General features: G+C 36.5%; 1 protein-coding gene across 1 annotated transcript in view; it reads left to right on the forward strand.

Moving 5' to 3' along the window:
- COG5 (component of oligomeric golgi complex 5) overlaps window positions 1-27,799 on the forward strand; it is a 324,959-nt gene that overhangs the window by 145,333 nt on the left and 151,827 nt on the right. Inside the window, exons 7-8 of the mRNA XM_087821091.1 lie at window positions 5,930-6,060; window positions 17,036-17,201. Coding sequence (XP_087677217.1) covers window positions 5,930-6,060; window positions 17,036-17,201 — 297 coding nt within the window. The remainder of the gene's footprint in view (window positions 1-5,929; window positions 6,061-17,035; window positions 17,202-27,799) is intronic.

The raw sequence follows: 27,799 nt of genomic DNA on the forward strand, positions 1-27,799 counted from the left end.
TGTGTTTGCCTTTGCAGTGACATTTTTTTTTCTTTGTGATATTTTCTCATTTGTATTTTTTTTCTTCTTCTTAAAGAAGACCCTTTAACTTTTCTTGTAATACTGGTTTGGTGCTGAAGAACTTCAGCTTTTTCTTGTCTGGTAAGTTCTTTATCTCTCCTTTAATTCTAAATGATAGCCTTGGTGAGTAGAGTAATCTTGGTTATAGGTCCTCGGTTTTCATCACTTTGAATATTTCTTGCCAGTCTCTTCTGGCCTGCAAAGTTTCACTTGAGAAATCACCTGATAGTCTGTGGAAGGTCCATTGTATGTGACTAACTGCTTTTCTCTTGCTGCTTTTACGATTCTCTCTTTGTCATTAACGTTAGGCATTTTAATTATGATCTGTCTTCGTGTGCGCCTCTTTGGGTTCATCTTGTTTGGGACTCTCTGTAATTCGTGGATTTGTATGTCTAATTTCCTTTACAACGTTAGCAAAGTTTTCAACCATTATTACTTTAAATAGGTTCTCAATTTCTCCCTTTCTTCTTCCTCTGGTACCCCCATGATGTGAAGATGTTGTCCCAGAGGTCCTTTAACTATCCTTGTTATTTTATTTATTTTTTAATTTTTAATTTATCTTTATTGTTGAAAGTATTACATGTGTCCCATTTTCCCCCCCAATTGACTGCATCCACCTCGCTCCCACCCCACCCCGCCTTCACCCTGTTATTGACTGTGTCCATGGGTTATGCATATATGCATATAACTTCTTTGGTTAAACTCCTCCCACCCTCCACTCCCCTTCCCTCTTTCCTCTGAAATATGATCGTCTGTTGCCTGTGTCATTGTCTCTGGATCTGTTTAGTTCCTCAGATTGTTTTGTTCATTAGCTTCTTCTTAAAGAAGACCCTTCAACATTTCCTGTAGTGCTGGTCTGGTGGTGATGAATACCTTTAGCCTTTTTCTTATCTGTGAAGCTCTGTATCTGACCTTCCTTTCTAAATGTTAGCTTTGCTGGGTAGAGCAATCTTGGTTGTAGTTCCATGTTTTTCATCACTTCGAATACTTCTTGCCACTCCCTTCTGGCCTGCAAAGTTTCTGTTGAGAAATCAGCTGACAGTCATATGGGTGCTCCCTTGTAGGTAACCAGTTGCTTTTCTTTTGCTGCTTTTAAGACTCTCTCTTTGTCTTTAACCTTTGGCATTTTAATTATGATGTGTCTTGCTGTGGGCCTCTTTGGGTTCCTTTTGTTTGGGACTCTCTGTGTTTCCTGGACTTATAAATCTATTTCTTTCCCCAAGTAGGGGAAGTTTTCTGTAATTATTTTTCAAATAGATTTTCAATTTCTTGCTCTCGTTCTTCTCCTTCTGGCAGCCCAATAAATACCAATGTTGGGCCTCTTGAAGTTGTCCCAGAGGCTCCTTATACTATCTTCATATTTCTAGATTCTTTTTTTGTTTTGCTCTTCTGGTTGGGTGTTTTTTGTTTCCTCATATTCCAAATTGCTGATTTGATTCTCAGCATCCTCTACTCTACTGTTGATTCCCTGTAAATTATTCTTTCTTTCAGTTCATGTAGCCTTCATTTCTAATTGGTATTTTATTATGTTATCGATTTTCTCAGTTGTTTTCATAATACTCATAACTAATATGGTTGAACATTCTTATAACCATAATTCTGAACTCTATATCTATTTGCTTGCTTGGATCTATTTCATTTCGTTCCTCTTCTAGAGATTTCTTCTGTTCTTTCCTTTGTGACATGTTTCTTTGCCTCCATATTTTGGCTGATTCCAGTTGTTTGTTTCTATGTACTAGGTAGAGCTGCTATGTCTCCTGGAATTTGTAGAGTGGCTTTGTGTAGTAGGTGTCCTGTAGGGTCCAGTGGCTCAGCCTCCCCAGTCACCTGAGCTGGGCCTTCTAGGTGCTCCCTTGTGTGGGCTGTGTGCACTGTCCTGTTGTAGTTGAGTCTTGGTTGCTGTTGGTGTCACTGGGAGGAATTGACTCCCAAGCCAACTGGCTGTGAGGACCAGCTGCAACTACAGCCAAAGAGCTGCTGTGTTGGAGACACCCCTATGGAGCAGGATTTACTTCAGTGGAGCTTTGGTATTCACAGAGTGCGCCCCTTGAGTGTGTCACTTGTGGATGTGGTAGGGTTGTAATCCAGTGTGGTCGAGTCTGACCACCAGGTGCACTGTGTCTGGGTCCTCCCGGGAGGTGCAAAGTCAGCCTCTGCCAGTGCCTTGCCTAAAGCCACCCAGCATGAGCTCTTCAGCAAACTGTTATTTGGCTGCTACTTGTTTTGGTCTTGGTGTTGTCCAGGAGAGGCCAAGGTATGAACCAATGCAGGCTGCCACTAGTGCCAGCCCTGGGGCCACTTATCAAGCCGTATGATGCATGCTGCTGCTTGAGAGATTTTAGGAAAGTCCTAAGCATGAGTCTCAAGAGGCCACTTGCACAGAAAAGCCACTGGAAATGTCTTGGGTGAGCTTGCAAGTAGAGAGGGGCGGGGCCTTCAGGAATCATCAGGGCAGGGCCAAAGGTGTGAGTCAGTTGCTGGAGATTCAGTTATGGCACCTGCCTGATGGCTGTGTATGGGAGGACTCGCCAAAGGAGCAATGTTCTCTGCCATCTCTTCTGCCTGGTAGAAAGCTGTCCTTCCACCTCTTGCCCCAATTTCAGGCAGGTTAGTTCCTCCCCAAGTGTCCCAGGTTCCTTTCAAGCTGCTGCCTGGCGCTGGGGCTTAGAGGGAACTCGTCTGAGTGAATCTGTGCTTGGGCCCTTTAAGAGGAGCTGCCTTGGACTCCAGCCTTTGTGTCCCTCAGCGACAGTCCCCACTGATTTTCACACCCTGAAGTTGTGGGGATTTCTCTTCCTGGTCCTGGAGCCCTGGGCTGGGGGCTTTATGTGGGGCTGGGACCCCTCACTCCTCCGGGAAACCTCCACAGCTGAGATATTCCTCCCGGATTTAAACCATGGCACTGGGTGTGGGCCCCAGGGCGTGTCTTCAGGATTCAGCCCCAATCCGCCCATGTCTCTGCCCCTCCTACTGGTCTTGGCACTTCTTTAGTTTCCTGGTTGTAGGGCTTCTGTTCAGCTAGATTTTAGGTGGTTGAGTGATGGTTGTTCTATATTTTAGTTGTAATTTTGATGTGGTTGCGAGAGATGGTGGGTACAGCTGCTTCCTACGCTGCCATCTTGTTTCCTATCCTTGTTATTTTAAATTATTTCTTCGTTTTGCTTTTCTGATTGAGTGTTTTCTGCTACCTTGTCTTCCAAATCAGTGATTTGATCCTTTTCTTTGTCTAATCTGCTCTTCATTCTATCTAATGTATTCTTCATTTCAATTATTGTATTCTTCATTTCTGACTGGTTCTTTTTTATTATGGTTCCTATTTCCTGTTTTATATTTCCTATCTCTTTTTTGAAGCTCTTCCTGAGATCATTTATTCTTCTACTGAGTTCATTGAGCATCATAATAACCAGTGTTCTGAACTCTGCCTCTGGTAGATTGTGTCCATTGCATTTAGTTCTTTATCTGGAATTTTATCCTGTTTCTTCATTTGGGATGTGTTTTTTCTCCTCACTTTGCTGTTCTAGTTGAGCCTTGGTTGCTGTTGTCTTGTCGGTGTGTTGACTTGACCCTTAGGCTGACTGGCCATAGAGATTGGCTGTTGTGTGGGGGCTGACCCACGGAGCAGGATTTGCTTTAGCAGAGCTCTGGTGCCTACCAAGTCCACTCTGTGTGTGTATTGTTTGTGGTGCTAATTTGGTGATGCTCTGGCGTGGTCTGAAGCCTGCCACTAGGTGTGTTGTTTCTGGGGCCTCTTGGCAGATGCTGTGGTGTAGGCAAGGTCAACCTGGGGCCACCTGGTAGGAGCTAGAAGTGATCTGTAGTTTGTAGTTGCCTATACTGGGAGTGTTTGTGCTGTGAACTGAGGCTGGCTGTGACTAGTGCCAGAGGTGGGGTCACTTAGCAAAAGGAACAGGGTATGCTGAATCCATGCACTGCTTGTTTGGGTTTTATGGACCTATCAGAGACGTTAGGGAAGTTCGAAGCAGGGGCCCAGACTCGCCCGCTGCTTGTATGCTTTAGCCTCTAAAGGAGATTTGTGCCTGCCTTGTGGATTGGGCAGGGCAAAGTCTCAAAGAATCACCATGGTGGGGAGAGAAGTGTTAGACAGGTTAAGGGGAACTCAGATATGGCAACAACATATGCCTGAAGGCTGTGTTGGGGGAGGGCTCAATAAAGGACCAGTGGCACCTGCCCCTTCAGCCCTTGCCTTGAAAACAGACAATTCAGTTCCTCCCTGTATATCCCTAGCACTTTTCAAGCTGCTGTAGCCTCTCTGGAGCTTAGGGCAAATGTTTGTGACTGGGTGAGTCTATACTTGAGTTCTTTAAGAATATATCTGGGTGCACAGCAGCCCTCCATCTCACCTGGGCAGAGCCCCACTGATTTTTCTGAGCCCAATGTTGTGGGGACTTCTCTTTCTGGTACTGGTGCTCGGTTCTGGGTAACCTGGTGTGGGGCTTGGACTACTCATTCATCAGTGGGAACCACCACAGCTGAGATATCCCTCCTAGTTCTTAACCACTATATGTGTGTGGGGGACCAGCCCGTTTAGTGCCTACATAGAGCATGACTTTTAAATTGCTGGCATTTTATAGATTAAAAAAATGAAGCCTAATGAGACAGTATCACTTAACTGTGATCATCTAGTGAATAAATTATGAGGTAGGCTCTAAGACCAAATGATTTAGAGGTATTTTCAGTACTCTTTCCACTGTGGTAAGGCAAATGTCCCTTTAGATATACACATTTTTAAAAAATGGTCATGTTTGAAGTACAGTTAGCAATAACCACTATTCAACTGCCCTTTACATCATTTCCTTTTGTCCTTTTGGGTAGAACTAACTAGATAGTGTTCAATCAACAGATATTTGAGTGCTGCTAAGTGGTTAGCATTATACTGGATGTTTTAATGTAGTTTCACCTAGGTAGTAGTTGTGATTCAGTTTAAATAAGATAGGATAATGTGGTAAGTGTTAGGAATATTTTAATAAGACTTAAAGTTTAAAAATTCTAATTAGGATAATGCAGTGAAAAACACACTTGATATTCTGTTCAGTAATTGGAAAACTAAGTTATCTATCCAAATCAATTTTTTTTTTAGAAATAATTTATCTTAATAAAATAGAAAATACGAGTTTTAGGATGGTTTCTAAGATGCTTAATGAAACCTTGACCTTTATTTGTAGCATTTTAGTTACCTTAGATATGACTAAGATTAAGCCAAAATGATAATAATGATAATAAATTTTTCAAACTCATTAAATATGCAAAGACAATTTTATGAACATTTTGGTATATATATTTTCAGACTTCTTGATCTGTATATATAATTCTAAAGTTTTAATTTTATAAACTTTATATAATTATATAGAGTTAATTCCTCTGTGTAATTGTTTTCACTCAGTAATATCATGAAAGTTTTTCAGTGTAAGTAACTAAGGTTTTTTTTTCATAATTTATTAATCATTCTCCAAATGTTGGACATTTATTTAAAATATTTTGTTATAATTTTTAAAGCTGTGTTGCAAAATGAGAAATTTCTATGATTATCAATTTGTATTAAAAGAAATTTTACACTACTTTTTTGTGTAATCTGTTCACATTACTTTGACTTTATAATAATCATAATTTCTACTCTTGCTTTACCCACTCTATTTTATTTGGAACATTTTGCTCTATAATAAAGTTACTTATTGAGTAGAAAAGGTTTGCATATTTTTTAAATACAGAGATTTTAGAATACAGATTTTGAAATGGAATAGTGGGCATACAGAAATCTATAGTATTTAGAACAAGTTAGACATGGTGCTTTGATATCTTGATATGTATCTGATATTGAAATATTTAAATGTGTGTGTGTTTTTTTAAATAGATTATCTTTCTCAAGGAATAGATCTTTCTGGAATTGAAGTAATAGAAAATGATCTACTTTTTATTGCAAGAGCTCGACTTGAAGTGGAAAATCAAGCTAAGCGCCTACTGGAGCAGGGTGTGGAGACTCAGGTAATAAAAATATTGCCTTTTTAGTGTTAGATATATAACATAATACAGATGAACATCTAACTTTGACTTTACAAAAGTAATAAACATTTTCATTTTACCACTGACGAACTATAATTTGAATTAGAGAGTAGGACATAAAATAAGTACAGGGAAAATTTATTTAGTATAAATTATTTAATTTTAAAAACATATTCTCTCTAAGATTTCTAAGGTATAATGTATATAGTATGAAATATATTTTTATATAATATATATGTAAATGGATAGTTAATACCTCTTGAGTATACTTTGTTCAGGTCCTGTTATTCATTTAAGCCTTTCAGCAGCCTAGTGAGTTTGCTGTTATTATTATTTCTATGTTAAAAATGAGGACACTGAGAGCATTTTAATTTTAATTTTTTAAATTACAGTTGACATACAATATTATATTAGTTTCAGGTGTACAACCCAATGATTAGACATTTCTATAACTTACAAAGTGGTCACCCCAATAAATTTAGTACCCATCTGAAACTATACATACTTGACTGTCTTCCCTGTGCTGTACTTTACATCTCCATGACTATTGAATAACTACCAATTTGTACTTTTTAATCCTTTAACCCTTTTCACCCATCCCCTATCCCCTCTCCCACTGGCAACCGTCAAAATCTATGAATATGTTTCTGGTCTGTTTGTTTATTATTTTTAGATTACACATATAAGTGAAATCATATAGCATTGTCTTTCTCTGTCTGACTTATTTCACTTAACACAATGCCCTCTAGGTCCATCCATGTTGTTGCAGATGGCAAGATTTCTTTCTTTCTCTCTCTGTTTTTTTTTTAAATAACTGAGTCATATTTCATTGTATATATTCACCACTTTTTCTTTGTCCATTCATCTATTGATGGACACTTGGGTTGCTTCCATATGTTGGCTATTGTGGATGCATGAGTCTTTTCGATTTATGGTTGAGGGTTTTTTCTGATAAATACCCAGAAGTGGAATTGCTGGGTCCTTTGTCGTCTCTTGTTTATAGCCTTTGTTTTAAAGTCTATTTTGTTTGGTATATGTATTTCTACCCCAGCTTTTTATGTTTATTTCCACTTCTATGAAATACCTTTTTCCATTCCTTTACTTTCAATTCGTATGTGTCTTTCGATCTGAAGTGAGTCTCTTATAGACAACATATGTAAGGGTCTTGTTTTGTTGTCTATTCAGTCACAGTATATCATTTGATTAGAGCATTTAATTTATTTGCATTTAAAGTAATTGTTGATAGATATGTATTTATTGCCATTTTATTCTTCCTTTTTTGTAATGCTGGTTTGGTAGTGATGAACTTCTTTAGTTTTTTTTGGTCTGGGAAGCTCTTTATTTGTTTCGATTTTAAATCATAGCCTTACTGGGTATAGTAATCTTGGTTGTAGGTCCTTGTTTTTCTTTTTCTTTTATTTCCTTTTTATTGAATTTATTGGAGGTGACACTGGTTAACAAAATGATACAGGTTTTAGGTGCACAGTTCTACAACATACCATCTATACAGTGTGTTGTGTGTTCATCACCCCCAGTCAAGCCTCTGTCCATCACCATTTATCCTCCCATACCCTTCTCTGCCTCCCCGTTCCCCCAACCCTGCAGTAATCACCACACCATTTTCCGTGTCCATGAGTTTATTTTATTTTTTGCTCAATCCCCCTCCCCAGCCTCCATCCCCCGCAGCTGTTCTCTCTCTATGAGTCTGTCTCTTGTTTTGCTTGTTAGTTCATTTTGTTCATTAGATTCCACATATCAGTGAACTCATATGGTACTTTCTCTGGCTGGCTTATTTCACTGCTCTCCAGGTTTATGTTGTCATTTGCACTAATTTGTTGTAAGTCACTGATTTGAAATAATATATGCACCACTATGTTCCTTGCAGTATTATTTGCAATAGCCAAGATTTGGAACCAGTCCAGGTGTCTATTAGTAGATGAGTGGAAAAGAGAAAGCTTTGGTACTTTTACACAATGGAGTACTACTTGGCAGTAAAAAAGAAGGTCCTTGCTTTTCATTACTTTGAATATTTCATGCCAATCCCTTTTAGCCTGCAAAGTTTTTGTTAAGAAATCAGCTGACAGTCTCATGGGAGCTCCCTTATAGGTAAATAATGGTTATTTTCTTGCTGCATTTTTTTGTTTGTTTAAATATGTTTTTATTGATTTCAGAGAGAGGAAAGGAGAGGGAGAGGTAGATAGAAACATCAATGATGAGAGAGAGTCGTCAGTCGGCTGCCTCCTGCGTGCTTCTTTCTGGGGACTGAGCCCACAACCTGGGCATGTGCCCCAACTGGGAATTGAACTGTGACTTCCTGGTTCGTGGGTTGACGCTTAGCTGCTGAGCCACACTGGCCGGGCTTCTTTCTGCTTTTAAGATTCTCTTTGTCTTTAACCTTTGGTGTTTAAATTATCATGTGTCTTGGTCTGGGCCTCTTTGGATTCAGCTTGTTTGGGACTCTCTGCACTTCCTAGACTTGTATGTTTATTTCCTTCACCAGGTTAGGGATGTTTTCCATCATTATTTTTTCAAATTGGTTTTCAATTTCTTGCTATCTCTCTTCTCCTGATATCCCAATGATGGGAATGTTAGTATGCTTGAAGTTGTCCCAGAGACTCTATACTTCCCTTATTTTGTGGGGTTCTTTTTTCTTTTTGTTATGAGTGGATATTTTCTGCTTCCTTATCTTCCAAATCACTGATTTGATCTTCTGCTTAATACCCTACTATTGATTTTCTATAATGTATTCTTCATTTTAGTTATTGTATTCTTCATTTCTGACTGGTTCTTTTTCATGTTTTCTATCTCATTTTTTTTATGTTTCCTATCTCTTTGTTGAAGTTCTCACTAAGTTCATCTACTCTTCACCTAAGTCAATGAGCACCATTATAACCAGGCAGAGTTCTTGTCTCCATTTTATTGATTTATTTTTTTCCATTTTATTTAGTTTTTTTTCCCTTTTCTGGAGTTTTGTCCTGTTCTTTTATTTGGGGTATGTTTCTTTATCTTCTCTTTTTGACTCCCTCTCTGTTTCTATGTAATAAGTAGAGTTGCTTACATTTCCCAGTCTTGGTAGAGTGGCTTCTCTTTAAAATGGGCTAGAATAAAGTTGATTTCTGGTTGATAAGATTATATTATGCTCTTAAATATCCTGTTTAGTCTCTTAATTTCATTTAGGTTATACACTGTTGACTGTTGATTGTTAACAGGTTCTGAAATAATCATATTAGGTTAGCCGAGAAGTACATATCAAGCATTAATAGCTGTATGTTACTGAATCAGAAAAGCCACTGATGAGCTCTGAATCACAACCAAGGTAGCTAATATAATTCTTGATTTTAAATTATGTTATTTAATGTGATTCTTTCTTCCTTTACTACATGTTATCTCCCATGCACCTCCATTAGGTTTTCAATGTTTTAGGCATGTTATAGCTCCAAGAAAGGTGTAATGTATATATCATGTTGCAACATATGCACACAGGTATTGTAAATTGCCTTAAATATTTTGTCCTAATATATTCCTGTTATATATAAGGTGTTGTGAGTTTATTAATACTACTCTTGATAAATAAAATATTTGGATTTTAAAGTTCCTCAATTATTGTGCATCATTAAGGAGCTGAGCTTTTTAGTCTTAAAATTTACCCAAAAGTCAGCCTAATTTTATTAAATATGTATTCCACTGAGAGAGTGGTTTAAAGAATTACCTACTTTTTGGTAAAGATCTGTATACTTTCTATGCTAGGGGGAAAAAAAAAGCTTTTTGCTTTTTTCCCAGCAGTAAAGATTGTCTAAATAATGAGAGAGAGCTGTTCTTTGAATTTTTGATTCTTAGTCTTTTTGATACAAGGATTATACGATCCTTTCAAACACATTTCTGTAATCGTCACCTGAGGATATGTTTTGGGGTTGTTTTTTTATTGATTTTAGAGAGAGAGGAAGAGAGAGGGAGAGAGAGAAACATTGATTTGAAAGAGAAACATCTATCAGTTGCCTCCCACATCCTTCCAAACCAGGGACTGAACCCTCAACCTGGGTTTGTGCCTAACCGGGAATCAAACCCATGACCCTTTGTTGCAGGGACATGCTCCAACCAACTGAGCCGTACTGGCCAGGCCTCACACTTTTAATATATCATCACAGTGGAATCTTGGTCTTGTACATTTATTTCATTTTTGTATTTCATTTTCAACTAAGTCAAATTCTGTCTCTTTGTATTTCTAATTTCAGTGATGTCCAGCTCTTTAAAATCCTCTCAAACTTTTGACTTAATGCTGTATTTATTATGCTCACAAAGGTCATTTCTTATTGCCTATAGCCTAGCAAATGCTTGAATATTGCTTGCTATTTCTTGGAACAATCTTTACAGTAGTCTGCAGATATATCTCTGTTCCATTAGCTCAGTGCCAGCTGTTGCTTTGGTTACAGTGTTCCTGTTTTGGCAAGCTTTTTAGGGATCTTAAACAACTATGCTTTTTTTCTGACTGTGTTCTTGGGGGATTTTTTTCCCCTCACTGTAATAATACCAAGACATTGAAAAAGAAAAAAATAAGCATCATATTTATTTCCAAAGCAGGAGAAATAATTTTAGTGTAATAAAACGGCTGTGCTATCTTCTGAAATGCTTTTGAAGCAGAACTCTATCTTGATCTGCTTATGAAATTATCGTTTCTACTCTATTACATGGTCTTTTATTGCATTTTATATTACAGTTTATGAAGTTGCGTAATTTTCTGTAAGGTTAAATGATTTGTTGAAGGTCACAGTGACGATTTGTAGAAAAATTATTCTTAGAATATTGACTTTCTCATTTAAAGAGAAGACATTGTCTAGAAACATTGTTACCTTTTCAGTAGAAATGTGTCTCTGTCTAGCACGGTATTTTTCTAATGTGTTTAGTCTGTCTGTTTTGAGATTTATTACAATTGTCAGAGAATATTTCCAACATGCAAAAATGGTGTACCTGGAGATGTTTTAAAGTCAAGTGTATCATGATAAGATGGCTTCTTTAAGAGTATAGATTAAGGAGTGAAGGTCCCAAGACATAAAACTGGCCTGCCACTGAGAAGCTGTGGGCCTACTCTCTTGGTTTCCTATCTTGGTTTCCTTAACTGTAAAATGAGCATTGTAATATCTACTCTACTTATGTTTTGATGACAAAATTGGTGGGTATGAAGGCCCTTTAAACAAACAATGCTGTGTAGGGGAGAAATCATCTCCATCCAGTATACTATATCCACAGATCAGAGTGGCACATTATGATAAATAAAGACCACCAAGAGCACAGAATACCAAGAATGGGTCTGATTTTGTACAGAGAGGAGGTTGGTAGGTTGTATAAGGAAACAGAAGTCATAGAGTTGATTCTGAAACATTGAGAAAATAGGCACACAGATCAGGCAGTTTGAGATGAGCAGTGAATTGAAGTGTTCACATTGCATTTGTGAGGCTTATCTGTGGGATGAGAAAGAGGATCCTGTTAAAGACAATTTATAATTTTACTGATTTAAACTATGCTAAAGTTGTGATTTACAGCAAAGAGTGGGGAGCCAGGTGGGTGAGGCAAGAAATTGATTAACTGTTTGCTCCTGAATTAATACAAGCTTCCCATAGAACACAGTGATCCAGGGTTCTTGGAAAGGAGTTTGCTCATGGGCAGTTTTCAGGGAGGCTTTAAACTTAGCAAACTAAAAAGATAGCATTCATTGCTTCTTCTTTTAAACTTTACTTCTTAAAGAAAACCAGACTTTCCTTTAATTGGTATTAATGATCATTTGCAAATAACCATTGTTACTTGGAAAAAGCACGAACTTTAAAATCATACACTTTAAAGTTTGACACTCTGACCTGCCATTTATTCTCTGTTGTCTTAGACCTTCTTTAAACTTCTTTTTCCTCAGTTTCCCTGTCTTTCAGTAGGGAACAATAATAGCTACTTTGAAGATTTTGTTGGGGAAGGTTAGACATGTTCAAAAAAACCACAGAATTTAACTGAGTAAATTTTAAAGATCTAATTACCTTTATTGAGTGATTGATAAATCAGGGAGCATCTCATCTATCATGTATAAAGGAGCCCCAGGGAGCTCTACAAAGTGGAAGGCAGTTATAGGCAGAAGGGCCAAGGGATAAGGAAAGAAAGGATTACCTCATAGTCCTGTGGTGAATGGAAGGTGACTATGTGGCAGGTGACCTCATTAGTGCTAACCAAAACATTCCAGACTGACCAGTTAAGACTGTGTTACTGGGGAATGTTGTAACTGTAATTAAGTTAGGTGTTAAATGTTGATTTGGTGATGTGGGCTTAGCATAAGTGACTCCATTTTGGGCCTGTTGTTTTTTTTCAACAGACATCATACATGTAAAGCCCTTAAAGTAATCCCTGGTTTATATATAATAGGCCTTACTAGACTATGTTCCCTCTGAAGGCTCTAGGAAAAATCCTTTCTTGCCTCTTTCAGCTTCTGGTGGCTTCAGTCATACCTTGAAGTTCCATGGCTTGTAAATGTATAATTCCAATCTCTACTTCTGTTATCTCATGGCCTTTTTCACTGTGTGTGTCTGTTCTCCTCTTATAAGGACATGGGCCATTAGATTTAGAGCTCACCATAATCCAGTATGACTTCATCTCAACTTAACTAATCACATCTGCAAAGACCCTCTCTCCAAATAAGGTCACATTCTGAGGTTGTGAGTAGGCATGAATTTTGCAGGGACACTATTCAACCCACCATACCCTCTAAAATTTAACCTATTTGTAAAGTATAGAAACATTTAGCAGCTTGAGCTACCACAACAAAAAATACCATAGACTGGGTTGCTTAAATATCAGAAGTTTACTTTTTCACAGTTCTGGAGGCTGGAAAGTCCAAGATCAAGGTTAGGTAGGTTTCAGTTTCTGGTGATGTCTCTCTTCTTAGCTTGCAGACAGCTGTCTTCTTGCTGTGTCCTCACATGACAGAAAGAGAGAGAGAGGTGAGACAGGGCACTAATGCCATCACATCAAGGTCCTACCTTCAGGACCTCATCTAACCCTAATTATCTCCCAAAAGCCCCATCTTCACACACCATTGCATTGGGGGTTAGGGCTCCAACTTCAACTGAATTTGGGGTGAGGGGAGGGGACACAGACATTCAGTCCATAATAGCATTAAAAAAACAACAACTCTTAGACATAGACAGCAGTATGGAGATTTTTAAAAAATGACATACATATTTCACACTAGGCAATATTTTAGGAATCAATTATTTTTATTTTTAATTTTTTAAAAATGTGACTTTATTGACTTCAGAGAGAAGAAGGGAGAGGGGGTGAAGGAGAAACATCAGTGATGAGAGAGTCATTGATCGGCTGCCGCCTGCACGCCCCCCACTGAGGATCAAGCCCAAAACCCGGGCATGTGCCCTGTCTGGGAATCGAACCTAGATCTCCTGGATTGTAGGTTGATGCTCAACCACTGAGCCATGCCAGCTCGGCTGGAGTCAATTATTTTTAAAAACAATGATAACTAATTGTGACTGTGTATATACATATACATAAAGCTGGCTTATATTGTCTTGGGAAAAAACTATATAAGATTCGTGTTTGTTTAATAGTTTAAATATTCACATTCTGTTTTATTTGATGTCTGTCCCAAAAGAAACTATGAAGCATTTTTGAATGGTGTTTTAGGTATACAGAAAAGCAGAGGCTTTTTCTGATATATCTTTTTGTGTCATCTTATCTCTTTCATTTCCTGTTATTGTCTTTAGACTTTTTAATTAAAATATAATCAACAGAAAAGTGCATATACCATGAGTGCAACTCAGTTTTTCACAGTGAACATACATGTAATACCAGCATTCAGACAAAAAACACTAAAACCTTACCAGCATCACATAAGTATTCTGTATACCTTCTCTTCAGTTAACAAGTTCCCCCAGTTAATTCTTTTATATATACCAAAAGTTTGAGAGCTGCTATGTAGGCACCTGGATTTGTAGTGGATATTTGTGTAGTCTCTCACCTGTCAAGTATCGTGTTAGTTTCCACAGTGTGCTGTCATTCACAAGCTTTGTATATGCTGTTTCCCTGCTTGGAGCAGGGGTTTTTGTTTGTTTGCTTGTTTTGCTTTCTCACTCCTGTAAACCTTCTGCAGTTCCTCACTTCCACTCCCAACACCTTCCATAGCAACTTCATTTCAGGTCTTACCTGGGACTCCTTCCTTTAAGGAGCATTAACTCCTCCATCTCTCTTCCCCTCCCCAGTTCTGAGTTAATTACCTCTCAGGTATTTTCATTAAACCCTCCATTTCTCCTCTCATTTATCATGGAACATTCAAATTACTGCTTTACATGTCTTTATCTCTCATCCTGCTATACATATTGAAAGGTCATATAGTTCAGTATTTGCTTCATTTTTTATTTATTCATTTTTGTTAATCCTCACCCAAGAATATCTTTTTCATTGATTTTTTAGAGTGAATGGAACTGAGGGAGGGAGGGGGTGAGAGAGAAAGAGAGAGTGAGGAAGACACATGGATTGGTTGCCTCCTGCTTGCTCCTGATTGGGGCCAAGGATTGAACCTGCAACCCAGGTATGTGCCCTTAAGTGGAAATCAAACCTGTAACCCCTCAGGCACGGGCTGACACTCTAACCACTGAATCACACTAGCTAGGGGTGTATTCGATACCTTTTTGTTGTTGTTGTTAATCCTCACCCAAGCATATTTTTTCCATTGACTTTTTAGAGAGAGTGGAAGGGAGGGAAGGTAGAGTGAGAGAAACATCGATGTGAGAGAGAGACATTGATTGGTTGCCTTGATCCAACCTATATTAGATGCCTTTTAAAATGAGATATGTATGTTCTGTTTTGAAAAGTTTTTGGAAGTTAATCATTTTTGTAGTGGGAAATTTGAAGACTGGTCCATTTTACCAAGTCTTTTAAGTGAAATATGACTTTAAATGTTTTTCAATTAATGTACACATATAACTTACAGTGTACATTCAACTGCTAACACTGAAACCTTACTTATTGTTGAGAAGCTTCACATTTCAGATCCTTTGAAGATAGGAAAGGTAATAAGTATAATTTTACAGTATATATTAGTATTCTAGTTTTATAAGGTTGAGTATATTCTTTGAATTTGCTCAGGTAATGTTTTCTTGGATTATATAGACACTTAAATAGTGATAAGGGAAATTTCTTTATAGCTGTCTAATTTTAATTCTCTAAATAATAAAAAATAAAAAAATATCATCACTCTGGATGAAAATAACAACTCAAAGCACTACAGCCCATATTTTCAGTTAATAATTTTATATGAAGTACCTTATTTCCTCCCATTTTATTTGTTAGTACTGAGAGAGAATTGATAGTATATACTAGAATTAAATTCTGTTATAACCATATTAAGTTAAGCTTTTTAAATTAAAACATTTTAATTTGAAATAGTGTCCATTTGCTTATTTTCCTTGTTTAATTTTTAAAAATCCAAAAGGGGCATTGTTATTCATGAACCATGTTTTCTGATATTTCTGTTTGCCTGTGTGTGTATTTGTATGTATCTGCAGTTATGTACTATTACTACTAACACCAGTAGATTTCAGAAACAACCTTTTGGCTTATTTATAAATTCACCAGTGAAGAATATGTTAGCCCAGCCGGTGTTGCTCAGTGGTTGAGTGTGGACCCGTGAACCATGAGGCCACTGGTTCGAGTTCCGGTCAGGGTACATGGCCTGGTTTTGATCTTGATCCCCACCAGGAGGCATCCAATCGATGTTGATGTTTCTCTCTCATCAGTGTTTCTCTTTTTCCCTCTCTCTTCCTGTCTCTGTAAAATCAATAAAAACATATTTTTAAAAAAGAATGTAAGTTAAAGAAATAATTTAACTTTTTTACTACGTTCTAATAACAAGCACTGAATCATAAATGAAAGAGGAATTTCAGCTATTTGGGCCTGGAAATATATATTGGTGAACTAGATTCTGGCTTGGTAATTCAGTCCTTTAACTGATGACAAATACAACAATCTATATTACTATGGACTTAATCTTCTCGTAGAGAGTGTTTCTACTATCTACCTTTTCCCCTACCTTCCTCTGCTTTAGTCACTCTGCTCCAGCCATCATTAAGATCTTTTTGCTATTTCACTGGCTAATTTTTTACAACATTTATCACAACCTGATATTCTATCACATTTATTTTTATACATTCTCTGTAAATACAAGCTCCATGAAGGCAGGGACTTGCTTGATTTTGTTTGCTACTCTATTTCCAGCACCTAGAACCAAGACAGACACATAATAAGTGCTGTATAAATATTTGTAGTTAGAGTGAATAAATAAAATATAATGAAAAGTATATATCAGTCTGCATGGCTCAGCACTCAGTTAACTATTCAGAATTCATTTATTCTCTAAACAAATACAGGATTTTTGTCTCTAGAATGGCTCTCTTCATAGGACTGATGGTAAATTTTAATTTATTTTTTAAATATCTTTATTGATTTCAGAGAGAGGAAAGGAGAGGGAGAGAGATAGAAACATCAGTGATGAGAGAGTCATTAATCGGCTGCCTCCTGCACTCCCCCAACCAGGGATTGAGGCCGCAGCCTGGGCATATGCCCTGACCGGGAATCGAACCCTGATCGCCTGGATCCTAGGTCGATGCTCAACTGCTGAGCCATGTCCGGCCGGGCCAATGATAAATTTTAAATATGCTCTAATAATATAACAACTTCTGATCTTATCCTTTAAAGGAGGAGGAAAAGTGAAAGAGGTGAACTTATTATAGAATATTTAACTTGTTTTTTTATGAAATAAATAATGACTAAAAATAATATTTGTTCCAAATGCATTGTCTTTGTTCTTTTCTTTGATAATTTGAAAATACTGTAGTAAAATACTGTAGTAACTGTTCAAATACCAATATGTATTTCTATCTATTTTCCCCCTCCCCCCCGCACCTCTTAAAAGAATCCAACCCAAGTTGGAACAGCTCTTCAGGTTTTCCATAATCTTGGAACTTTGAAGAATACTATTACCAGTGTTGTGGATGGATATTGTGCTGCTTTAGAAGAAAGTATCAGCAGTGCGTTAGATATCAAAGTTTTGACTCAGCCTTCCCAGTCAGCTGTGAGAGGTAAGGATATGGTTTATATTTAGTTTACTTATTTATTTATAACTGAGAAGTCCTTGGAATAGTATATGAAATACTCAAGGTTCGAAGTAATTTAATGACTCATTTTTTAGTAGACAGAAAATGACAGAAGAAATTGTTTCAGAATTTGTTTACAACATTTTTGTCTAATCAGTGAGTTTAACTGGCCAATTGGTATATTCAGAACTTCTAGATAAAAATCTATAAACTGTGGCTTCATTTAGTTCAGAGGAAACAGATGCAAGAAGAAAAAAGGAACATATTTTTTTCTCTAAAATTCTTTTTTTTTTTAAATATATCTGTATTGATTTCAGAGAGAGGAAAGGAGAGGGAGAAAGAGAGACAGAAACATCAATGATGAGAGAGTCATTGATCAAGCCGACAACCGGGCATGTGCCCTGACTGGGACTCGAACCCTGATCGCCTGGATCCCAGGTGGATGCTCAACCGCTGAGCCACGCCCGGCCGGGCTTTTTCTCTAAATTCTTATCCTCACATGTACTTCTTATTGAGACAGAAAATATTTTTTTTAAGGAAATGCCATCTCTACTTTAGCTTTTTCGGCTTTTCCTTATGATAATTTTGGTTTTCAGGAATAATAATGGCTAACTGTGAAGATAGTAAACTGATAAAAAAACAAAAAACTTTGGGAACACTACAACTATAGCAAAATCTAAAGAAAACTACTAAAGATAGGAAAGAGTGGCACTACAGTGCACCTGATAATGACATTCATATATATAGCACACTTTATAGATAGGAAACACTATACATTATGTGTACCTCTCACTTCTCCAAGTAACCTCAACTCTGCATTTTTCTCCGTATATTCTTTCATCTCTCCTATTAATATGGATGGACTGCACTTGCTCCTAGCAAAGACCAAGTACTCCACTTTTGTGTTAGGTCCCATCACTCATGTACATTGCTTTAGTAGATCCCCTCTCTCTGCCACTTCGTCAGTTTTTCATCACATATAATCATACTAGTGTATCTTCTACTCAAAGACAATAAAGCAAATCTATCTTGACTCTGTTTCTTTCTTCAGCTTTACTGCCTCATTTTATTTCCTCAGACTACAGAAAAATTCCCCAAAGTGTTGTCTACATATACTCTCTTCAGTTTTTCTATTTTTCTATTGAAGAAGGTACTCTATTTGTCATAGAGTTGTCCTAAAGAATAAATGAAATAACACATGTAAATTAGTAACAGAGTTCTTATTACATGGCTAATACTAAAAAATTATTATTGGCAGCCATTATTATTATTTTTATATTTGCTATATAAACATAACCTTATAACACAGAATATATGTCACTCATAAATAACTTGCACTAGAAACAAAGAGATAAAAGAATCTTATATCTTAAATGAATTTTCAAAGGTTAGCCATAGCCTCTGAGTGGGTCTGTATTAAAACTATTTTAGGAGAGCTTTGAACAGAAATTGCCAAAGGAGATTTCAATCAGTTTTTCCCAGCAATTATTCTCAGAAAGTTTGATCTAATGTTTAAATTTTCAGGAGCAGTTTAATCTCATTCCTTCTGTGTTATCAAAAATGGGGGGGGGGGATTAAAGCAGTCATTCGCATGCTGTCAATCCTAATGTTCACCCTTTTGTTGAAAGAATAAAGAGTTTTAAACCCTTATTATCATCTGTTAAAGAGTTGATACTGTGATTTAATGTACACACCTTAAGCATCAATTCTTTATTATTTTTTAAAAGTAATCACTATTATTATTATTTTTTTAAATGTTACATTGGAAGTATTAATGTTAATTTCCTGATCTTGTTCCTGATATTGATATTATGTAGTAGAATGTTCTTGTGTGTTGGAAATACACCTTAAAGCATTGCACTCGAGGGTGATGGGCCTCATGTCAATCACTTATTCACAAATGATTCAGGGAAAACAATTGTTTTTTTACTATGTTTTTCAAAATTTTTATATGTTTAAGATTATTTCAAAATTGTACATAACATTAATACAATTTTAAGGGGGAAGTGTTACCTATGAGATATTGAAAAGTTTATAATTTAATAAGAAAATGATAAACAACTCAATTGAAAAAATAAAGACTATGAATAGGCAATTTAAAGAACACATCCAATAAATGTGAAAAGATGTTTAGTCTCTTTTTGGAGGATTAACTAGTTATTAGGGAAATACAAATTAAACAAGATACTATTTCTCAATCATGAGATAGGCAAAATCTAAGACAGAACTAAGTGTTGGATGAGATCACAAACTGTTGTTGTACTCTAATTGTAGGAAAATAAAGTGGTTTAGCCACTTTACTCAATTTTATGAAATTGATCTGTAAGTTTTAAAATGTGTATACCTTATGATTTTATTATTTCTCTGATAAGATTATACCCTAGAGAAACTCTGGTACGTATGTATGAGAATTTATTTTTAATTTTAATTTTAATTTATTTTATTTTATTATTTTTTTATCCTCTTCAGAGAGTGGAAGGGAGAGAGGGAGAGAGAGAATAATTGATGTGAGAGAGAACAATGATTGGTTGCCTTCTGCACACACACCAACCGGGGCTGGGTATCAAGCCTACAGCTGAGGTACGTGCCCTTTCCTGGAATCGAACCTGGCACCCTTCAGTCCACCAGCTGATGTTCTAACCATTGAGAAAAAATAGCTAGGGCTTATTTATTGATTTTAGAGAGAGAGGAAGAGGGAGGTGAGAGAAAGATAGAGAGAGAGAGAAATATTGATTTGTTGTTCCACTTATTTATGCATTCATTGGTTGCTTCTTGTACATGCCCTGACTGGAGATTGAACCCACAGCTTTGGTGTATCGGGATGATGCTCTGGCCAACTGAGCTACCTAGTCTGGGCCAAGAATTTTTATTGCACTATTGTTTATAATAGTGAAACAGTGAAAACAACCCTTCCTTCAATTGAAAAATGAATAAACTGGTTCATTTATTAAGTAGACTACTATGTGACATTTAAATTAATAAATTTCCAAATACAGATAATTCTAAAAAAAATGATGTGAAAAAGCAAGTTGCAGAAAGAGACATACAGTATAAAAATTTTTTAAACCTAAGAACATGATAGACTATGCTATATATTGTTTTGCATATGTAACTATGTAATTAAAGTATAAATATGTGCATTGTAATAGTGGTTATCAAATTCAAAATAGCATTAGCTCTGGGGTAAAAGCAGGGAAAATGGGACCAAGAAGGGAGGGGTATGCTGGGAACTTTATTTATTCATTCACTTTTTTTTCTTATAAATATATCTTTATTGATTTCAGAGAGAGGAAAGCAGAGTGAGTGAGAGAAAAGCATCAATGATGAGAGAGTCATTGATCGGCTGCCTCGTGCACACCCCTGACTGGGGACTGAGCCCGCAACCCGGGCATATGCCCTGACCGGGAATCAAACTGCGACCTCCTAGATCCTAGGTCGACGCTCAGCCACCGAGCCACGCCTGGCCAGGCTATTCATTCATTTTTAATCCTTCTTTAACATTTCATTTTTGAAGACTTTATTTTTTCAGACCAGTTTTAGGTTCACAGCAAAATTAAGAGGAAGGTAACAGAGATTTCCCATATACCCGTCTTTATACATGCATAGCCTTCCCTATTATCAACATCCCCTACCAGAATGGGTCTGTTGGCAACAAAGTCCCTCAATTTTTGTTTGACTGAAAAAGCCTCAACATGAAAATACTCTCTCAACGTCCCACTCTGTCTTTCTTGGATGATTTCTGAGAGGCTGGATTTAATTCATATCTTTGTTCCTCAACTTTGACTTTCTGTAATTTGAAAATGGTATACATAAGTGTATATATATATTTTTAAATATGTATTCATCCAGCTTGGTGCTTTTGAGCTTCATGGATCTGTGGTTTCGTGTCTGACATTAATTTGGGAAAATTCTAAGTCATTGTCTCAAATATTCTTCTGTTCCTTTCTGTCTTTCTTCTTCTGGTATTACCATTATTTGTATATTACACCATTTGTAGTAGTCTCACAGTCCTTGATTGTTCTGTTCTTTTTATTTTTCAGTGTTTATCATCTTTCCTTTACAGTGTTTGAGGATTTTATTGGCATATCCTCAGCTCATAGAGTCTTTCCTCAGTTGTCTCTAGTCTCCAATAAGCCCATCAAAGGCATGCTTCATTTCTATTACAGTGCTTTATATCTCTAGCATTTCTTTGTTTTTTTCTTAACATTTTCATCTATTTGCTTAAATTGCTGATCTGTTCTTGCATGCTATCTTGTCCATTAGAGCCCTTAGCATATTAATCTATGTTATTTTAAATGCTTAGTCTGATAATTCCAACATCCCTGCCATGTCTGGTTCTGATCATTGCTCTGCTTAAGATTGTGTTTTTTGTCTTTTTTTTTTTTTTTAATATATCTTTATTGATTTCAGAGAGAGGAAGGGAGAGGGAGAGAGGAATAGAAAGATTAATGATGAGTCATTAATCAGCTGTCTCCTGACCGGGAATCGAACCCCGATCGCCTGGATCCTAGGTCGATGCTCAACCACTGAGCCACTCCTGGCAGGGCGTTTTTTGCCTTTTAATATGTCTGTTAACTTTTTTCTTGGTAAAAGTAATTACTGTAAATAGGCCTTTAATGTGGTGGTAAGATATGTGGGGAGGGAAGGCATTCTATAGAGCTATTATTAGGTCTCACTGTTTTAATGAGCCCTATACCTTTGTTTTGTGAACTTCACAAATGTTTTACATTTTTTTTTCCTTTAGGTGGGAAAGGATGATTAGGGTAGGCTGGAGTTGGGTAGTTCCGTACTCCAGGTCAGTTAGACTGTGGTAATATCCCAGCTGATAAGGCTTGGTTAATTAGTATCTCCTGAGAGCAGGCCTTATTAAGAACAGAGTGCTCTGGCATATTTCAAAATGATTCTTTTTGCTCTCCTCCTCTGGAAGCATGAGGGGATTTTTCTCCAATATTCACTGTAGGGACCTAGTCAGGCTCCTGAAGAGAAATCTCAATATTGTAGCTTCCCTCTGTGACTGGGTACCCCTGGAGTTTTTAACTCTCAGAATTGTCCACATTGACCCTCTAGCAATTCATCAGCTACCATTCTGGTTTTTCTACCATGGTACTGGTTCCCTCAGTGGTTTCTGCTAGAGAGGCTCTGCTTTGATAAGCAGCAACTCCATGTTTGCTTGTAGATCTTTCTAATTTCAGGAGCAGCAGTGATTTGCCATATGTCCGCCCCTCTCTTCTGGGTCCAAGAAGAGTGTTGATTTTTCAATCTGTGCAGGTTTTGTTTTTTTTTTTTTTTTTTTTAATCCTCACCCAAGGATATTTTTTCCACTGGTTTTTTAGAGTGGAAGGGAGACGGGGAGAGAGAGAGAGAGAGAGAGAGAAACATCGATGTGAGAGAGACACATCGATTGGTTGCCTCCCACAGGCCCCCAAACTGGGCCTGGATCGACACCTGCATCCCAGGTATGTGCTTTTGACCGATATTCCAAACTGAGACTCTTCGGTCCCTGGGCCCATGCTGTAACCACTGAGAAAAACCATCCAGGGCTATTCAGCTTTTTATTTGTTGTTAGGACAGAGTGGTAACTTCCACGCTCCTTACATGTGGAACCAGAAGTGGAATTGCTAATCAGATTGTATAGCTCACATAGCTCACTTATTTTTTCTTTGATGTCTAAATGGTTTTTTCTTTACCTTTAAAGTTCTGTAATATCTTTAGGATATATTTTGAGACTGAATGTTCTATATCTATTTTTTCTGAGTTAGAATAGTTTCTTTTATAGAAAAGTTTACCTCAGTTGTACATTGCAATATTTTTCTCCTTTTTAGGAATCTTATGCATATATCACGTCTTATTTTTCATTTTTAGTATCTTCTCCTAAATTATATTTTATATCTTTGTATTTTATTTAATTTGTATGATTTCCTCTTGCCTATTTCTCATGTCTGATTGTGTTTTCACCCTTGATAATTATATGGTTTTTTCTAATGTAGTGTTAATCTTTTTTTTTAAATATGTTTTTATTGATTTCAGAGAGAGGAAGGAAGGGGGAGAGAGAGAGAGAAACATTAATAATGAGAGAGATTCACTGATCAGCTGCCTCCTGCATACCCCCTACTGGGGATCTAGCCCACAACCCGGGAATGTGCCCTGACCGGGAATCGAACCATGATCTTCTGGATCTTAGGTCAGTGTGCAACCACTGAGCTGGACTAATGTGGTCTTAATCTTTGTTATATATTCACACTGAGAGTGTTTCCTCTGATTAATTTGAGACAGCGGAAAACTTAGTAACCCTTCCTGTTGTTTCCTTTGGGAATTTTTTTTTCCTATGTTTATCATCACCTTTTCCTTTATTTCTTTCCTCCTCCCTTCCCCCTAACTCCCACCTCAATATATGTGTTAGGTTTCATGTTGCTTTGTTTCTGATTACTGTTCATCCTTGAAAGGTACTGCTTGTTCCATGAAGAATAATATGGAATTGGTTGTAGACTGGGAGAGTCTATAATTTTGATTTAGGTTTGTTGTCTAATGTTAACCAATAAAAATTTGAAGTTGTAAAACAAATTAAAAGTGCATTTGGGATCTTAAAGGATTAGAACCCCCGAGATGCAGATTTAGGTAGCAACCCAAACTGTGCTCTGGAGAGAACAAAGAAAGGTAGGGTTTATAAAGACAAAACTCATAAAATATAATTCTTTCATGCAAATGAATGATTGCTGGCTAGGTTAGTTTCAAAATGCAAATAAGGGAGGCAAAAACTATAAGGAAGGAAGTAAAATCCATATATGGCAGCGATTTTCAACTTTTATCGTTTCATGGCACACATAAATTAATTACTAAAATTCTGTGGCACACTAAAAAATATATTTTTTGACAACCTGACCAAAAAAAAAAAAGCAGGTATAATTTTGATTCATTCACACCAGACAGCTGTTGTGTTGGCTGTTGTAATTTTTTTATTTGGTAATCTAAGGGAAAAGAGGTCAGTGCCCCAGGCTAAATAGTCAGGTATTGCATGTTTTAAAAATTCTAGGACACTAGTGTTCCTCTTTCTACACACCAGTTGAAAATCGCTGATATTCGGCCATGGGGCAACTGTAATTCCAGGATGTTTATGACTCCACCTTGAACTGAGTTTAGCAACAGGTTTAGCAACTTACTAGCAGCTCTGAGAACTGAGGTGTAAGATGTGCCTAGGCTCCACTTTCTTAATAGCCTCCTTACTCTATTTTAAGTTACTCTCTTAACAATTTTTATTCCACTTTTCCCCATTGTCATCTAGTGTAACAGTTCACCAATTTTTATTTCTTTCCACCTTGGACACACTTTTCTCCAATTTTGGACTATCCTGGAACTTAGCGTGAGTCCCAGTAAAGCCTTTAAGCAGTTTCTGTACAGAAACCTCATAATCTCTGTTTTTATTTCTTCTTTCACCTCATTTTACCTCTAGTAGTCTCCCCAAGCTAGAGTGCTAATTCTTATATGATGCCATTAACATTTTATTATAATTTCTCTTTCAGGTTTTCTTTCTTTGCCACTCTCCAACATGAACACATAACTAGCTTCTTCCCTCAACCATCTTATCCATCTCAACTCTAAGCAAAGAATCATTGGATAGCCTGTCTAAATTCTTAAAATTGATTTTAAGATCAATTTGTTCATTGTTAATGGCCTTAGATGTCAACTATCTGGTTCCTTGTTCATTTTGATTTACCTACAGCATTTGGGACATATGCTTCATAATCCTGTTTGAAGTTTTAATTTAGATTTTTTGAAGATGCTTTGCTCTACTTTATTCTCTTCTTTTCATTGTTCTTCAAGGGATGAAAGTAGGAAAATTATTTTATTTTATTCCACTATAACAACTGGAAATCACTCTTAAGTATTATTTCTTTGAGGACTTTTCAGTTTCTTCTATCACTTCAGTAAAACTTAGTTTTTGACAATTTGTTTCATGAGTTTATGACACTATTTGTTTCATGAGCCCTCCATAAGCTAATAATGGCATCTGTTTTTCTTTTAATTATTCTTTCTTCCCTTCCTTTCCATAGCTGTCCTGTGTTCAGTTGATTATTTCTTTCATATTTATATCTTCAGCGAGATGTATTTAGCTTATGAGAATAAAAATTTTAAGTACTAAGCTATAAGTAAGAAAAATAAAGCCTCTAGAAGTAATCAAACCTGTGACTGTGATCTTATTTTCCTGTATCTCAGCTTCTCCAAAGTAAATATGAGCAGAAAATAGTATCTTCTTGTATTTCTACTGGTATTTATTTTGAGGGTAATGGGTTGATGCATCCCATAATTCTTTATAATAAAACCAAGTTGTACGTAGTCCAGGAATTTTATTACTATTTTTAGTTTTGACAAAGACAGGACATAGCCTTTCCTTGCCATTACAAGTGTATAACATGAGACAATTGCAGATTGTTTCAGTATTACCTCTCTATTCCCTGTATATTTTTCCTTAATATTCTTTGCAAAACTGTGCAAATAATTTTAAAAATTAATTAGACCTAGATTTCAAACAGGAATTATATTTTTAAAACGAATATCTCTTTTCTATATGTTTCTCTTTTTTATTTTCAATTTTCAGAGTAAAAATAATTAGAGTATCTCATTACTAAAGGTACATACAATTCTTTTCTAAACAGAATTGTTGAAAAGCTAGAGTAAAGCAGCTTAAAAACACAGCCTCCAGTTTTTTTGATTTTTTTGCCCTCCTTAAAGGCAGCATGGACTTTCTAATCACTGATGAGCTCTTGTACTGCCTGGTTTTGAAGCTTAGTTTGTATTGAAATTCATACTTTTCAATTTGAGATTAAAATTCCTTATTTTTAGGTTGAAACATTTTAAACCTGTACAAATAGCTGTGTGTGTGTGTGTAATACAAAGAGTAACATTCTTAGATATCAATCTCAAGAAATTTAACAGATACACTAATATTATTTAGTATGTAATTCATATTTAACATTTTTCAATTGTTTCCAAAAACATTTTTTATAGCTGGATTTCCCTCAACTTGAACCAATGAGGCATTATGCTTTTCTATTGCTTATGTTTTCTCTTTTTTTTGTCTTTTGTGGCATTAATATGTCTCAATTTGTCTGGATTTATCTGATTGTTTCTTCATGATTACATTCAGGGTAAACAAACTGGTAAGGTGGTGATGTGTATTCCTCATTACATCATACCAGGAAGCACCAAAATTATGTTAGTCTGTCTCATAATTGCTGATGGTAAATGAAATCACTGGTACTGTGGTGCAAGCCCAATTGCTCCTTGCAAAAGTACTCTCTTTTCTTTGTAATTGGTAAGTAATTGTGGCACATATTTTGAGACCATATGAATATCCTCTTTCCTGTAACATTTCTCCTAGTGTTTTAGTATCCAATGATAATCTTTTCCTCATTAACTACTTTACTAGTAGTTTCAAAATGGTAATTTTTTTCTAATTCTGCATTTATTAACTGACACTCTTTGGTAAACGGCACTTCCCATCCTTTTAAACATGAGTTTTCGCTATGAACTCATGGATCAATGTTTTATAATCCATTATGATCAGTATTATTTTGTTTCACTTATTTATGCATTCATTCATTGATTCTTTTTTCTTTATTTATTTATTGTTCAAAATATTACAGATGTCTCTTTTTATCCCCATTGACCCATTCTACCCTGCCCCACCCCCCTCCTCAGTCCCTCACCACACCATTGTCTGTGTCCTTGCATTATGCATATATCCATATAAATTCTTTGGTTACTCTCTCCCCCTCCACCCACCCACCTCTGTGATTAGTCAGTCTGATCCATACTTCCATGTCATTGAGTCTTTTCTATCCATCAGTTTTATTAAGTTCCTTAGATTCCACATATAAGTGAGATCATGTGATGTTTGTCTTTCTCTGACTGGCTTATTTGGCTTAGCATAATATTTTCCAGGCCCATCTATACTGTTCCAAGGGTAAGAGATCCTTTTTCTTTACAGCTGCATAGTAATCCATAGTGTAAGTGTCCCACAGCTTTTTAATCCACTCATCTACTGATGGGAACTTGGGCTGTTTCCAGATCTTAGCTATTATAAATTGCACTGCTATGAACATAGGGGTTCATATATTATTTCTGATTAGTACTTCAGGATTCTTAGGATATATTCCTAGAAGTGGGACCACTGGGTCAAAAGACAGTTCTATTTTTGATTTTTTGAGGAACTTCCATACTGTTTTCCATAGTGGCTGCACCAGTCTGCATTCCCACCAGCAGTGTACCAGGGTTCCCCTTTCTCCACATCCTCGCCAGCACATGCCATTTGTTGATTTCTTAATGGTAGCCATTCTTACAGGTGTGAAGTGATACCTCTTTGTGGTTTTAATTTGCATCTCTCTGATGATTAGCGAAACTGAGCATTTTTTCATATTTCTCTTGGCCATCTGTATGTCCTCCTGGGAGAAGTGTCTATTAAGGTCCTTTGCCCATTTTTAAATTGGATTGTTTGTTGTTCTCTTGTTGAGTTGTATGAATTATTTGTACACTTTGGAGATTAGCCCCTTATCAGATACATCCTTGGCAAATATGTTCTCCCATAC

This window comes from Miniopterus natalensis, chromosome 10 (genome assembly GCF_054644295.1).
Source record: "Miniopterus natalensis isolate mMinNat1 chromosome 10, mMinNat1.hap1, whole genome shotgun sequence".
In the NCBI taxonomy this organism is placed as follows: Eukaryota; Metazoa; Chordata; class Mammalia; order Chiroptera; family Miniopteridae; genus Miniopterus; species Miniopterus natalensis.